The sequence below is a fragment of the Tiliqua scincoides genome, chromosome 5 (assembly GCF_035046505.1).
Source record: "Tiliqua scincoides isolate rTilSci1 chromosome 5, rTilSci1.hap2, whole genome shotgun sequence".
NCBI classification, from domain to species: domain Eukaryota; kingdom Metazoa; phylum Chordata; class Lepidosauria; order Squamata; family Scincidae; genus Tiliqua; species Tiliqua scincoides.
In genome coordinates this window covers 122,604,497-122,619,151 of record NC_089825.1, presented here as the reverse complement: position 1 = coordinate 122,619,151, position 14,655 = coordinate 122,604,497, and the positions used below count along the sequence as shown (strand labels likewise).

The 14,655-nt window shown below is 45.4% G+C and overlaps 2 protein-coding genes across 7 annotated transcripts; one reads left to right on the top strand and one right to left on the bottom strand.

The window, feature by feature from the left end:
- The first annotated feature begins 31 nt into the window (after nucleotides 1-31).
- On the top strand, nucleotides 32-8,542 carry TACO1 (translational activator of cytochrome c oxidase I). Of its 3 annotated transcripts, XM_066628439.1 has the most exons (7): nucleotides 87-206; nucleotides 754-933; nucleotides 2,501-2,758; nucleotides 3,118-3,224; nucleotides 4,357-4,487; nucleotides 5,566-5,743; nucleotides 7,444-8,542. In XM_066628439.1, exons 2-7 carry the CDS (start codon nucleotides 801-803, stop codon nucleotides 7,642-7,644), a joined length of 1,008 nt encoding a protein of 335 aa, XP_066484536.1. In that variant the 5' UTR covers nucleotides 87-206; nucleotides 754-800; the 3' UTR covers nucleotides 7,645-8,542. The 3 variants fall into 3 exon arrangements, with proteins under 3 accessions (XP_066484538.1, XP_066484536.1, XP_066484537.1); XM_066628441.1 differs by lacking the exons at nucleotides 87-206; nucleotides 754-933 and adding an exon at nucleotides 32-75; XM_066628440.1 differs by lacking the exon at nucleotides 754-933 and having other exon boundaries at nucleotides 90-206.
- A 942-nt stretch (nucleotides 8,543-9,484) lies between these two features.
- TBRG1 (transforming growth factor beta regulator 1) lies at nucleotides 9,485-14,655 on the bottom strand. 4 transcript variants are annotated; one of them, XM_066628690.1, is made up of 2 exons: nucleotides 14,614-14,655; nucleotides 9,485-11,068 (listed from the first exon to the last, which is right to left on the bottom strand). In XM_066628690.1, the coding sequence occupies exon 2, from the start codon at nucleotides 11,022-11,024 to the stop codon at nucleotides 10,002-10,004; it is 1,023 nt and encodes a 340-aa protein (XP_066484787.1). In that variant the 5' UTR covers nucleotides 11,025-11,068; nucleotides 14,614-14,655; the 3' UTR covers nucleotides 9,485-10,001. The 4 variants fall into 4 exon arrangements, with proteins under 4 accessions (XP_066484787.1, XP_066484788.1, XP_066484790.1 ...); XM_066628691.1 differs by lacking the exon at nucleotides 14,614-14,655 and adding an exon at nucleotides 14,403-14,548; XM_066628693.1 differs by lacking the exon at nucleotides 14,614-14,655 and adding an exon at nucleotides 14,274-14,331.

Genomic DNA, 14,655 nt, shown 5'->3' with positions numbered 1-14,655 from the left:
GTTAGACACCTCCTCCCGGGGGTGGGGCTGTAGCAGGAAGAAGTCTGGGGAACTGTGGGAGGCAGCCATTGGTGGGTAAGTGGGTAATGCTGGGTGTGCTGGGAGAGGAGTGGGGCTCTTGCATGGGCACAGCTGATGGGAGCACCAGTCCCTGGGGTGGCTGATGTTGCAATCTCAAGGTCACAAGGCAGATGTATCCCCTTAGTGTAGGTGAAACACCATCAGGATTCCCCTTCTCAGTCTTTCCCACCTGCATGGAAGTGAGAACTGTAATCCACATTAGTTTGAGTCCAGCACCAGAGATTAACACCACAAGCTTATGCATGTCTACTCAGAAGTATATCCCATTGTGTTCAGTTGGGCTTACTCCTGGGAAAGGGTTATTATAGGATTGCAGCCTTAGAGCGCAGTCTGATCCAATTTTCCAGTGCCGGTGCAGCCATGCCAATGGGGCATGCGCTGCATCCTGTGGTGGGGAGGCAGTCCCAGAGGCCTCCTCAAGATAAGGGAATGTTTGTTCCCTTATCCCGGGATTGCATTGCAACTGCACCACTGCTGGAAAGTTGGATAGGATTCGGCCCTTAGTAGCTAACTGGAAATATATAGCTGGGTGTGCTCAGGGCCCATGGGGGGGGGGGTAATTTGTATCCAGGCCCAGGGTCAAAAAGGGGGCCCAGGAGCCAAAGGAGGTGACCCAGGAATTTCCTGGGTTCTCACATTTCCTGATCTCACCCAGACTGACTTCCCACGCAGGATGCTGGGGGCTGCCGCAAGCCATAAGCCCCGAACCAAATGCATACATGACACTCCTTAATAGTGTCAAATCTGGGAGGAAACTGGCCTGCTGCAGTAACTCCTTGGCTTGTAGATCCACTTACCATGGAGGAGTGTATAGGAGCTCAGGCACACAGCTGCAGGACTACAGCTGCAGAAGTACGTTTTGTCTAAACAGGACACTTTCCATTCTAGTTTGAGCCTCAATTCGATGATGCTAATTTTCCACAATGATTTTCTATATTTCAAAGATTTTAGAGACTTAAGAGTGTGTTTGGTTTTCCCACTTACTGTATCTAGCTGCTGATACCTGCCAAGGCAGGTAGACCTGGGCTCTGCATGGGGAAGCCTGGTAGACCTGGTCTCCAAAGACTTTCTGGCTGTCACTACTATCCCCTGTTCTGTTTTCTCCCTCCCTGCCCCTGTTCTGCCTATCCCCATCGCCACTCCCCCCCACTCTGTTTTACCTCTACCCTCCCTCTTGGGAGAGGGCTCAAAAGAAATTTTGTACCCCCTGATAAAATTCCCATCAGAGGCCCTGAGTGTGCTTTTTGTGCTTGTGCCATGACCCACTTGAACCAGACATTTGGGCTCACCATTCATTATGGTTACATGAAATACTAGTTCAAGAACTGCTATCCCCTTTTCCGGTGCACGCTGATGTACTCAGTGGATACTCTGGGCCAGGGATGGGGACTCACACTCAAGCTGTGAAAAAATAATGGTGTTTTTCTACTTGTGGGAAACTTGAGTCAGGCACACCAGTGACTCAGGCCTGACATGAGACGTGGCAATGACTCAGAAAAGACTTGTGACTTGAATAGACTCAAGTCAAAACTAGCTTTTTTGTGTGCCTGCGACTTTGTGTGTGCTTGCTTTTTTTTTTGCCGCTTCTGCGACAGGACTCGTTTCTCGAAAAGACTCCGACTCGAGTCAAAATGACTTGAAAAATGGCTCTGGATGAGTTGTGACATCCTCCATTATGACTCATTTGTGACTCAAGTTAAGAAGGGGGGGCAGAGACTCGGAACTCAACTCAAACACATCCCTGCTCTGGGCAGTATCAGTCTTTCTGGGTGCAGACCCAAGAGGCTTATGGTGGCTAACCTGTATTTAAATAAGCTGGAGTAAAACAGCATGATCTCTGCATAAAATAAAATGGAAAACAGATCAGAAACTGGAATCAGGATGCCTGGAAATCTAAAAATTCAGCAGGGGAAAGTTGGGAGCAAGCACTGCTGTAACCTTTGAAGGTTTCTGTACAATCAGTTTTTGTCACAGTAAACTTGCATTTGTTGAATGCCACATTGAATGTTGTGAGTTAGTGAACTCACTGTCTATTTCTCCTTCCCTGTCATATAGGAAAATCTACTCATGCAATGTGTTGCAGAAGCTCTTTTCCCCATCCCATAAGTTGTTTTTGTATTTTTACTGCCCTTTCAGCAGTTTCTTGATTCTTGTAGATTTTTTCCCCCCATTTATTTAACGATTTTTGTCTGAACTGAACTCCAGAATTTACAGGAATAATTTTGAAGTATTATGTTAGAATATAACGTTGGATTATCTCTTTCAAGGATGGTTGTTTTCATCCTTGTTGTTAGGCTCTCCTAAGGAGAGCCTCCTCTAGCCCAGTAATGATATATATATTTTTGATCATATCTCTTACCTGCCATGATACAGTATTTTTATATTGCAATAGCCATTTTCATTTTTATTGTGTTTTCAGGACCATGCGGTGAGGTGACCTCTTCTTATCCCATCCAAGTTATGTCTGTAGGCTCCACTCTCATGCGAATTAATGTCCTCTTTCGCCAACACTTTTTGATGTTACTGGACCACCCGAGTCGCACCATCCATGCTTCCTGTGTGTTGTTCGCTGGACACAACAAATGGTCCAAGGTCAAGCATATTAAAGGACCCAAGGACACTGCACGTAGTGTTCTCTTCCAGAAACTGACCATGATGATCCGGTTGGCTGTAAGAGGTACCCCCACAGGGGTTGTATGTGTGTCTGTGTCCATGTGTGTAAAAAAGGGAAGCTGTGATTCCTGAACTCACCACTTTCATGGCATGACAACCCTACTTTTAGTTCAGCCTAGAGTGGCAGTGCGATTAGAATGCTGGACTTGGATTGAGGAGACCTGGGTTCAAATTCTCACTCCTCTCCAAAGCTCACTTGGAGCCCTTGGGCCAGTCATATTTATTTGTAGTTCTTTAAAGATGTAATACTGCTGGAGGTATTTAATATTCCTGGGACAGGGATCTGTTTTTGTATTCTTTATAAAGCTCCATGCACAAAGCACCATAACAATATTCCTTTCTTTTCCCATATCTCTTTGGCAGAAGGAGGCCCCAACCCAGAGCTGAACAGTAACTTAGCCAACATTATCGAGCAGTGTCGGAGCAAGAGCATGCCAAAATCCTCCATTGAAGCAGCCATCACTGGTGGGGTATGTCTACAGCCATGTGAGATGGATGGGATGAGAAAATGATTAGAAAGGGACATTCTGTTGTATGTACAGTGGACCTTCACATTATCATAATTCTGTTCTACATGCTATTTAAGAAAATACTCTAAGTGGTTGATACAAAAAAAAAAGAGTAGAAATCTCATAACAAACACTAAGTTAAAAAGCCAATTTCATCAGTAACAAAACCAGGACAAATTAAAATCCAGAAAATTGCCACATAATTGTACTTTGGAAATTACAAGCAGTTCACCGGCTTGTCCCCAAAGTTCTTGTCCTTTCTGGAAACAAACTCAAATGTTTTCACTGCTCATCAGAGAGTAAGCAAAGATGGAGCCAGGCGAACCTCCCACAGGAGAGGGTGTTTGGTGCCACACCACCTTGGTGTCACAACATAGAAAGCCCTATTCTTCATACCCATCCCTTGCACCTCCAAGAACAGAGGTACACTGAGCAGAATGCCCAATGTTCATTTCAGCATATGTGCCATTATGTGGGACAGTGCCATTCATAAATCTATGCAGCCCAGCATGCCTTAGTATAGTTTTTGCTAGGGAGTAGTCAGTTGTGCCATCCCCTATGGCCCCTGTCACTTGTGGCATTCATGCCATAGTTTGGCTACATTTGGGAACAGTGCGAGAAATAACTGTCTGTTGTAAACTGTGAGCACATATAGAATAGTGCAGGGATTCTCGTCTTCCTCAGGGAAACTATAGCTTTTCAGCAACAAGAAATCAGAGGACACACGCTCTTTTCCCTAGTCCAGTAATGACACAGAGAATATACACTCTAGGCAAGTCAGAATGCTAAAAATACAGAAAGTGGATATGGAAGCATTTGGAGTGGTATCACAGTTCAGGGATGGCTGATGTGCACTTAGGCATTGTCTCACTGATCCTCTTGTTTGTTTTTACTTGCCTTGGGAGAGGATGTTGATTCCCCCATTCCATTGAATTGCTGCTAAAGGTATATTTGAGTGTCTTTTAAAAAAAAAAAAACCTGTAATCTATCCTAAACCTAAGAGATAGGCTGAGCGTAAACGAAATTACAAGGAAGGGCTTTTGTAGCCTCATATTGGGGCTCCGTGAGGATGCATTTTATTGATTTTTGGCAGGAGAAAACAAAATCCTCCTACCTGATGTATGAAGCACGAGGCCCTGGAGGTGCCTCCCTACTTATCGAAATACTGACAGACAATGCTAAGAGGTCCTTACAAGAAATCCGACATCTTCTGAACCAATATGGGTAAGTGTGGGTCAGCAAGAGCTGCATCCAGCTGTGCCTTTGGGTTTGAAAGAGCGAGGGAGGCAATGGGTGATAGAGCCTCGTGGGGCTGGAGGAGAGGGTCTGGATTTTCTGCATTCCTATTACCATGGTGAGTTTTATGGGTTTCTTTTGGATTAGAGGAGAAAGAATATAGATTATCTGGCTGTCTACTCAGCTGATGAAGAGAATGTTAATTTTCTCATTGATTAGGGAGGAGGGTGGTCCTGCTCTTTGAGAGGATGGAGACTAGTGGGCTAAAACGGGGGGCTATGTCAGTAGATCCTTTAAGAGAGGGCACTGTGGGGATGGTGGAAGGCAGAACTTTTGACATTCTCTCTGGCAAGGGAGAGGAAGGTCGTCCAGTAGGTTGGAGGAGGAACCTGGGAAGCCTATGTTCTCAGAAAGAGAGTGACATCTACTGGTCAGCTGTGTTCAGGTGTTATTTTCATGTGGTTGCTTTCTACATGTTGTTGGGATGGGAAACAAGAGCATTCTGGCATGTCCCACCCCCAAGTGCTTTCAAAGCTTGCCTCCTTCCCCCCATATAGCATTTGTTTGCATCGACAAATGTTATATTTGAGAGATGCTCATTGTGATTTGCGGTGCTGAGCATTTGCTGTTCCAGATCACAGGGAGGCCCCTTCCCTAGGTACAAGGCTTTGTCTATGCAGACAAACACTCTGCATGTGGGAGTGGGGCTTGTGGGCATGCTCTCGCTCTTCTCCCTTAACGTGTAGGCAGCATAATGTCTGAATAGGGCTCTTAAAGTTAAAGAATGTTTGTGTGGAATAGATTGGGGAATCATTCTTCAGAAAGAAAGCAGGGATTGGTGGGTTGAAGTCATGTGTATAAGGAAGTGAGCAAGAGGTGGGGTGAAAAGATGGATTTTCTGGTAGGGAAATAAATCCTCTCAGCAAATCATAAGCCCACTGCACTTGTTGTTTTGACATTTGTACTTCCTGTTAATCGCTCAAGTGATTCTGGAGACGGATTCCTAGTTCCAGTGCCACTTATTTTCATGCTGGGAGCCTCCTGCTCCCCTTTTGGTTCCCTGCAGGGGAATCTCTTGTGATGGGGCTCGGCACAGCTTTGAGAAGAAAGGCATCGTTGCGGTCAACAGGAAGGACCAGTCAGGCAGTCCTGTCAGCCTGGACAGGGCACTCGAGTTGGCTATTGAAGCTGGAGCCGAAGACGTCCAGGAGGAAGACGATGAGGATGAGAAGGCCATGTTCAGGGTGAGGGGTAGTAAAGAATTAAGTGCACCAGGGCGGTGAGGATGTACCTACAATGCAAAGCTCTTTATTAGGGTTGGGCACACACCCCAAGCTTATAACATACAGAGATCCTACAAGTACCTTTTCCCAAGCCGCCTTCTTCTGGAAGTGCATGCTTACCTGGGAGTAAGTCTCACTGAACTTAGTAGGTCTTGCTTTTGAGTAGAAAAGCATAGGCCTGCACTGTAAGTGACTTTGAAAATGTGTACAGTACAGCATCTTCTAAAGTCTCCACATGTCAGAAAAGAGCAGAGCAGGACTTTAGCAGTCAGAGGTTGGAGTTTCTGCCTCCCTCACAGGTGATCTTCCCTGAACCCTTCTTGATTAGATATCTCAGGAAGCGCATAGTGTTAATTAAAAACAAATCTGCACTGTTTTCACTCAAGCCCTTTATATATTATTTATATCCATCATGTTTGCATATATGCTTATGTTTGCATCATTTTGTGTGTACGGTGAAAGGGAAGGAGCTGTGCAGGGCAGGGCAGCATGTCACCTTCTGAGATTTCTTTATGCATTACCTCAGCCGTTTCAAGCCCATCTTTACAAGCACAACTGGAAGCTTTCCCTGCCCCAGAATCATGAAAGCAGAGGTTCTCAGAATGCACAGTTCTACTCCAAATCCCAGATTTTGCACTTATGCAGAATCTATGCAGTCCAATAGATACAGATCTGCATATATCCTCCATTCTTGTACCATTCTCTACTTTTATTCTCCCAGAGCTTGCCAGTGCCTTTAACCCTCCTCCCCATTTACCTTGGACTAGGTAACATCACTAAATATATGTAGATTTATTCAGATGTGCTTAATTTGCATAATACATAAGTACAGAACTGGGTGTATAATTTAGGGCACAATCCTAACCAGTTTTCCAGCACTGGCAAAGCTGTGCCCATGTGACGTGCACTGCACCCTGCAGTGAGGAGGCAGTCAAGGGGTCCTCCTCAAGGCAAGGGCATATTTGTTAGCTTGGGGCTGCATTGCAGCTAGGTCAGTGCTGAAAGGTTGGTTAGGATTGCACCCTTAGGGTGCAATCCTAACCCCTTATGTTATGTCCTTTCCAGCACTGGCATAGCAGTACCAATGGGACATGTGCTGCATCCTGCAGTTGGGTGTCACTCACGGAGCCCTCCTCAAAGTAAGGGAATGTTTGTTCCCTTAGCTCAGAGCTGCATTGCCCTTACGTCAGTGCTGGAAAGCACTGTCATAAGGGGTTAGGATTGTGCCCTTAATCATATTGGGCATAAGATACACATCTCCCTATGTAGAGCAGGATGGAAGAGTCGTGGCTCTCTCTCTTTTGCTCTAATCCTCTTGATCTCTCTTCTTTCCCCCCAAACTGCACTAGTCAAAGCTCCTTATTGAAGGTATCCCAGAATGCCTTGTTCTCCACCAAACAACTAGCCCTTCTTAAGAGTACCTAGGAGTTCTCTCAATCTTCCTCAACTTTAGGAAACTAAGCCTGCAATCCTATGTAGGCTTTTCTGGGAATCCCATTGAATTAAATGAGATTTACTGCTATTTCTGAGTAGACATGCATAGGATTGTACCATAACTTAAATAGCATTTATTCTGGGGTAAATGCTTCGGTATTTATTTTCAAGACTCTAAAGAAGTTGCAGCTGAATTTTCTTGGTTTTTCTTTTTCTCTTCCGTCCAGTTTATTTGTGCTGGACCCACCCTGCGCCAGGTTCGTGAGAAGCTGGACTCCATGGGCCTTTGCTCAGTCTCTTCTAGCCTCGAGTTCATCCCAACCATCACCACACAGCTGTCAGATGAAGAGATGGAGAGAGCATCACAGCTGCTAGAGGCTCTTGGGAACTGCTTGGATGTTGTCCGAGTGTATGACAACATTGCATAAGTTGATGGTCCAACCTCTGTAGAACCTTTCCTCCACGTGAAAGCAGGAGCTGTCAAAGACTTATAAACTGAGTGCTTTTTGTTTGATCTCACACTGAAGTCAATCCTGGGGTGTGTCTTCTGACTAGCAAAGGTGGTAGTTCTGGGTGAGGGCTATCATGTTCTTGTGGTGTCAACTCCCTACCACCCAAACTCCTTTCACAGCCATTTTTTCCTTACCTGCTTTGTCCCACCCACCAAATTTCATGTGCTGTCTCAAGCAAGGCCCATGGTGGGAGCACCCTCCAGCAAGAGCTTGGTCTCTGGCCCTTTTCTCTATGCTGCTTCTGCTGGAAAATTCTGGGAAGACCATCACAAACTTCCTTAAGCCCTTGCTTACTTGAGACTGCAATGCTTGCTGCCTGCGGAACACAAGCACAGCAGTTACCCTTCAGTCTTACTAATGGTCCAGCATCATCCCAGGAATAGCCAATGAACTGCAAGTATTTCTGAACTAGCAGTGGTGTAGTTACTGAATGGCTGTCTGTCCCCATTTGACTTGATATGCAGTGTAACAAGTGGGCATTGGCTTGATACAATTTCTCTCAGAGGATGTTTCTGGCTGTGTGACTCTACAAGCTCACATCATTTTGATAACAAGAAGTCTGTATTGTAAGAGGCTTCCATGGAACATAATCCAACCTATATTTTGAGGTGGGGGTAAAGGGGACATAAAGTTTGGAAGAAGTAACTAGACACTCACTTGTTGCTTCAGTTGCCTTCTGAGGTCTGTGGTCGGGGTAGCAATGAGTGTTCAAAGCATCTCCATCACACTTAATATGTCTACCTTCCTCCTGAGAGTTGCTTACTGATTTGGGTAAAATAAAGAGTGTATTTCAGGATCTCTGTCATCTCTTTCATTCTGGTTCTGTTCTTGTCTTGTGCCATTCTTTTGGACAGAAGTGAGGCAGGGGAACATGGCTGGAAGTTAAAAAGAAGATTGCACCCCTGCTGGGATACAGAAGCACCACCTCCTGTCTAATGGAACTTTCACAAATACATGCAGTGTGTGTCTTCTCATTACATGTCCAGGATGGGGGAGCCTCTTAAGAAAGACAAGTGCATTTACCCCAGTGCATTTACTTCCTCTTTGACTCCCTTCATAAATGAGAATTAGATAGCAGGTAGCCAAAAGTTATGACCTTTAACATTCTCTCCCACTCTATCCCAAAGACTTAAAGTACAGTCGCAGTATATCTTATTTTGTCCTAACAACCTAGGCATGTCCTTGATACAAAATTTCAGTCCATCCTGATGAGAATGGCTGAAATGGGATTTGAATCTAGTTGCTCTACATCCTTCAGCCCTGTTCTGAGGCTATCTGAAAGCCATTCCTGTGGAGTGGGGGGAAGTAGTGTGAGCATGACAAACTCTGTCCCCTGCAATTGGCTTTTATCTGCAGCAACACATTCTGAACTGGGGGAGAGCTCCCTGTGGTTATTACCCTGGAATGTTCAGCATTTGTCATTGCAGGCAACCATTGATCAGAGGGGGATTTCATGCGCACAGCAGTGGCAAGGTTTCACAGTGCATGTATGCTACCCCTCCCCACATACAGGAATGCACAGGGGAACTTCTGGACTACTGTGTGACGTGCACAATCCACAACTTCCGGGAAACATCTCCCCTGTGTTACTGGTGGTAAGATTGTATTTGGACCCCAGGAGAGTTATGCTCACCCCACAGTTCCTTCAAACACTGGCCTAGTTCTACTCCTCTTTGACTTGAAAAAAGCTACAGAACCTGCACCATCCAGTCATGTGGATACACAGGGAAGCACATTATAAACACACACCTCATTTTAATTTTTTTTTACTAGTTTTAGAAAAATTTCACTGCTTTCTAGCAATTCATATGACCGCACACCTACAGGATAACATCCGAGAGTGGATTAACACACTAAGTGAGGGAAGAAAAAAATTATCCTTTCGTGAAGTTGTCTTCCTAGACTTCATGCGGCCAAACTTATTTAACAATAGTCCAAAGAACACCACTAAATATATGTAAGGCAATACAGGGGTACATCTATAAAAGAACTTTTACTGCAGAATGACAAGGTAAAATCCCCAGCCTTTGAAATAAATTAATAAATCAAATTCTTCACCCCAGAGTGTGTTAAAGCAAACAGGCTATTGAGTGTGCATGTAAAATTGATGCCTAGAGAGGTCAGCCTAACACTTGCTTTTAGAATAAGCTACAAGCCATTTATGGTGTCAATACAATTCCAGCTACAGAAAAATGCAAGGGTAAGAGACGCACCCCCTTCCCCACAGTTCTCTAGTCAAAACTGTTCTACACAGCTGGGGGGATTGCCCAGATTCAGTCTGTGTCACTTTCTGGGCTCTGAGGAATGGGAGACCCTCCTGCCGGAGCACATGGCAGAAAAAGTTCTGCATATCCATTGCCACTGGGTGGAGAAGGGGAGGCAGCTGGGAAGTCCAGGCCCACAGGCCCTGCCAAAACTTGGCTTTGGAAAGCCTCATAGTCAGTTCCAGGGTTTCCTGAGGGCAACCCCTCCGGCGGGAGGCCATCTGCTGGGCGGCACACTTCAAAGCGCAGCCAGTGATACCTGGCACACTTGCGTGCACCTGGGCAGCTCTGAATGAGGTGTTGAATGGCAGGGTGTGAGAGACCAAAGAACTCGGCCCCGGCTGGCTCGAGCTGTGCAGCACCCACAGCCTCCAGGAGCTGAGCGTGGCACGCATCAGGAGTGGGACCAGCGACGACACAACCGGGTTCATCTTCGGGTGCGATCTCAAAGCGAGGCCCAGCGCCACCGTCCTTGATCTGGCAGGTGTAGAGGCAGCGGTGCACTGGTCTCTGGGCACTGGCAAAGATCCTGGTACTGCAGTAGCCAACAGGGTAGATGGCACTCTCTGTGTGGAAGCTGGGGCGGTCAGAGACAATCTCACCCAAGCTGTAGACAGTCAGTGAACCCAGTGTGATGGGAAACACTGGACGGCCAGAAGGATCCAAAGGAAGTGGCTGCACCAGGCGGCGAGTACCAGGTTCAGAGGCTGTTCTACGCTTGGATGCCCGGCCATTCTCTTTGCCTTTGCGTTCTCGACGGGGCTTGCGAACCGCTGGCTCCTCTGGTGAAGGCTGTGAAACGGCAGAAATAACTGGCACTGGAGGCTCGTCTTCTGCCAGAGCTTGGGCCTGCAACAGACGGGCAAGCAGAAACCTGCGCTCCTCACGCACTCGCAAGTATTTGGCCTCGAGCCGGGCAATCTCGTCACACAAAGCCGCATTCTCGTAAACCAGCACTTTGGCTGCGCGGCGCAAGCGCCGGAACTTTAAGCGGTAGCGCTCACCTTGGTTTTTTCGTGGAGCTTTCTTCATGGTAAAGCAACGGATGGACAGGTTGGAGAAGGGGGAGAAGGAAGCTGGGGAGGAGAAAATCAGAGTCAAAATACTGGCAGGGCCAATGTGTTATTTACAGACATTTCCAGTTCATTCCTATCCTTCAGGCCCAGAGGCGTAGCTAGGTCATTTGATACCCGGGGCCCATAAATTTTTGTCACCCCCATATGACCTAATAAATAAATAAATAAATAAATAAATAAATTATTAATTATATTGTTTAATTAATTAATTCACTTTTTATACCACCCTTCCTCTAAGCAGCTCAGGGTGGTGTTCCTCCCCTTATTCTGTCCTCACAACAACCCTGTGAGGTAGGTGAGACAGAGACAGTAATAGCCATGACATGGAATGAATAATAATAAAGGCCAGAAAAATAAATGCAGTGAATACTCCCCCACAAGCAATGGCTGAAATTCTGCATCAAATGGTATATAACATGATGGTATTATTCCTAAAAGCCACAATTTCCAGAATTTTGCTCACTAGGGTGTCACCCCCCCCGCCCCAGGATATCTCATTGGTCTGTTTTGAGTTAAGGCAGTGGTTCTCAAACTTTTAACACTGGGACCCACTTTTTAGAATGACAATCTGTCCAGGAACCACCGGAAGTGATGTCATGGCTGGAAGTGACATCATCAAGCAAAATAAAATAATTATAAATAATTAAGGAAAAACAGATAAATAAGGGGAAGCCAGCCCTGTTTCACCAAGTTAGATTTTCAGCCCTCCCCAGTGCCCACCTTACCATCTCAAGCCTCTGGTTTATTCTTTGGGGGTGCTGCCTTCTGGAGAACTTGCTGAGCTCCACTTTCATTAGATGGGGACCATGCAGCTAGCCTTGCATTCCCCTTTGCCTAACTTGACCAGGAGCCAAGGCACATTTGCTTACTCACGAGTAAATGTGACCTTGTGGCTTACTTTCGCTTTCCATTTCCACATTTTCCACATTTGTCTGCTTGGAGGGAGGGACTTCCTTTTTGGGTGTTTTTGGGGGGGGGGCTGCTTTCATTGGATAGAAACCATTCTGATGTCATTGGATTCCTCTCAGCCTGCCCTTTCCGACAAACTATGGCAAGTTCTCCTACTCAGGAGTAAACGCATGATATGGTTCAGTTTCATTTTCCATAGGGTTCCATGCATTTTTTTGTTTCCGGTTTTTTGGCCATAACATTTGATGGAAAGGAGATATTTCAATCAGGTTTTTTGCACTACATTCCGCCGGAAATTCCACATCCAACGGTATATAGCATGATGGGGTTACTCCTAACCTTTGCGATGTTAGCGATGTTGGGGCATTTGTGATGTTATACCCCCCCAAGGGTGGTACCTGGGGCGGATCGCCCCCCCTGCTAGCTACGCCACTGTTCAGGCCCAAAGTAAGTAACAACCATTGCAAACTGCACAATTTTGACAATATTAAAAACCCTGATTACTAAAGAAAAATTTAATAAGAATATACATACTGATATGCTGCCCTCCCTAACTCAACACACAAGCATACAGTATTTCCTCAAGTGACACCCATAAGTACATTAGGCTTAATGTTTTGCCCCATTGGACCTTCACAAATTTGATACTAGAGATGGACACTGGATTCCTAAAGAGATTTAGGGTGCAATCCTAACCCCTAAAGAGGTTTAGGGTGCAATCCTAACCCCTAAAGAAGTTTAGGGTGCAATCCTAACCCCTTACATCAGTGCTTTCCAGCACTGACATAAGGGCATTGCAGCTCTGAGGAAAGGGAACAAATATTCCCTTCCTTTGAGGAGGCCTTCGTGAGTGCCCCCCCAACTGCAGGATGCAGCACATGTTCCATTGGCACCACTTTACCAGTGCTGGAAAGTGCCCACGGTCCCTGAAATAATGTACAGATCACATGGATGATCACTGTAATGCTTTCTACCATCCCAGTATTCCATGGTTTTCATCTTGTGGTCATGGAACTTTAGAGGATCAGAAAGTGCAACCTACTACTTAGCTTTCTTATGGATTATTAAATACAGTATACTGAACAAAGAATAATCCTTTAGAGAACTGAAATATGGAAACAGACTTTCTAAGAAGACAAGAATGCTCTTTTCCAGAAAAGGGGCAATGTAAATGAGGAAACTAAAACCAATAAACTCTAGGGTTAGAGTCAAAGACTAGAAAAAGATCAGCTAAGGGGAGACTTGTTAAAGGTTTATAAAATTATACATAGCATGGAGAAAGTGGATAGAGAAGTCTTTCCTCTTTCTCTTATAATGAGAGCTGTTTGTTTCTGTTGAGCAAGATAGGATTACAGCCTATGTCTTACTGAACACAATAGGCTTACTTCTGAGTAAAATAAACAACATGGTTTTCACAAGACCTCTACTTATAATACTAGAACTTGAGATGGCTCAATGAAATTTATGGAAAGCAGAGTCAGGAACCACAAAGGATGAAACTTCTTAAGACACTGCATCAATAAATTACAGAATTGTCTGCTACAAGATGCTATGTGGCTTAGAAATCTTAAGCAAACAGGTCTATCCTTGGCTTAAATTCCTGATGGGTAGGGTTTTTTCTTTCTTTCGTTAAAACACAAAACATTGCTATTTTGTGTTTAAAATAGCTGAATGAAAACACAACACATTTTGGTGTTGATATTTTCCAAAAAATAAAACAGATTACTATCCCACTTTGAAATAATACGAAGGCTGCATCTGCTGACCCTGTATCACCTCCCTAATACACTTTTACAGTGTTTAAAATTAGTAAAAATGAGAGCTTGGAATAAAAATACATAACATTGCCTTCTGCCTTTCAAATCACAAATCTACAGAGAAATAAAACCATTTTCAAACACCCCTACAGATAGGTACATGTAGGGTTATCAGATACAAAAGGGGGGGGTCTACCTTTGACCACTGTATAGCAGAGGGAATTTGGGCAGGTGCAGCTTTGCAAACCCTTCCATGTTGAGCTGCACCTGCCCAAATTCCCTCTGCTATACAGTGGGGTCAAAGGTAGAGGCAGTCTGTCCCTCTTGTATCTGGTTACCGTAACCCTAGGTATGTGCCATTTCCATGCTCAAAGGCAAGCTTCCTCTACAATAGGAAAAGCTATTGTCTTTGCGCCCTGTTTGTGGGTATTCTAGGGGGCATCTGGTTTGCCCACGCTGGGAAGCCAGATGCTGGACATGAGCTGCAATCCCATCCACACCTACCTGGGAGTAAGCTGCATTGAATATAATGGACTTACTTCTGAGTAGACATGCATAGGCTTGGGCTCTAAGATTGCACTCCGGTACACACCTACCCAGGGCAGAGTCTGCCCTGGTGAGCTCTATGGGACTTAACAGCCAGGCATAGGATCGTGCTGCAGATGCACCTTTCCGAGCCAAGGAGACTCCACTTGCATTCTTCGCAGAGGGTCAAACCTGGGCCAGTCCTAGGCCAGAGCATTAAAGAGACAGGAAGCAGTTGAGATCAAGAAAGATGCAGTCATGTGCATGATTGCAATCTTGTGCAAACCGTCCAGGGGCTGCAGCGCCTCAGATCCCTTCTCCTCCGCCCCTATACTTCTCCCTCCAGCGCCTCACCTTAGGGGGCTGCTGCAGCTGCTCCTTCCTTTTGCACAAGCT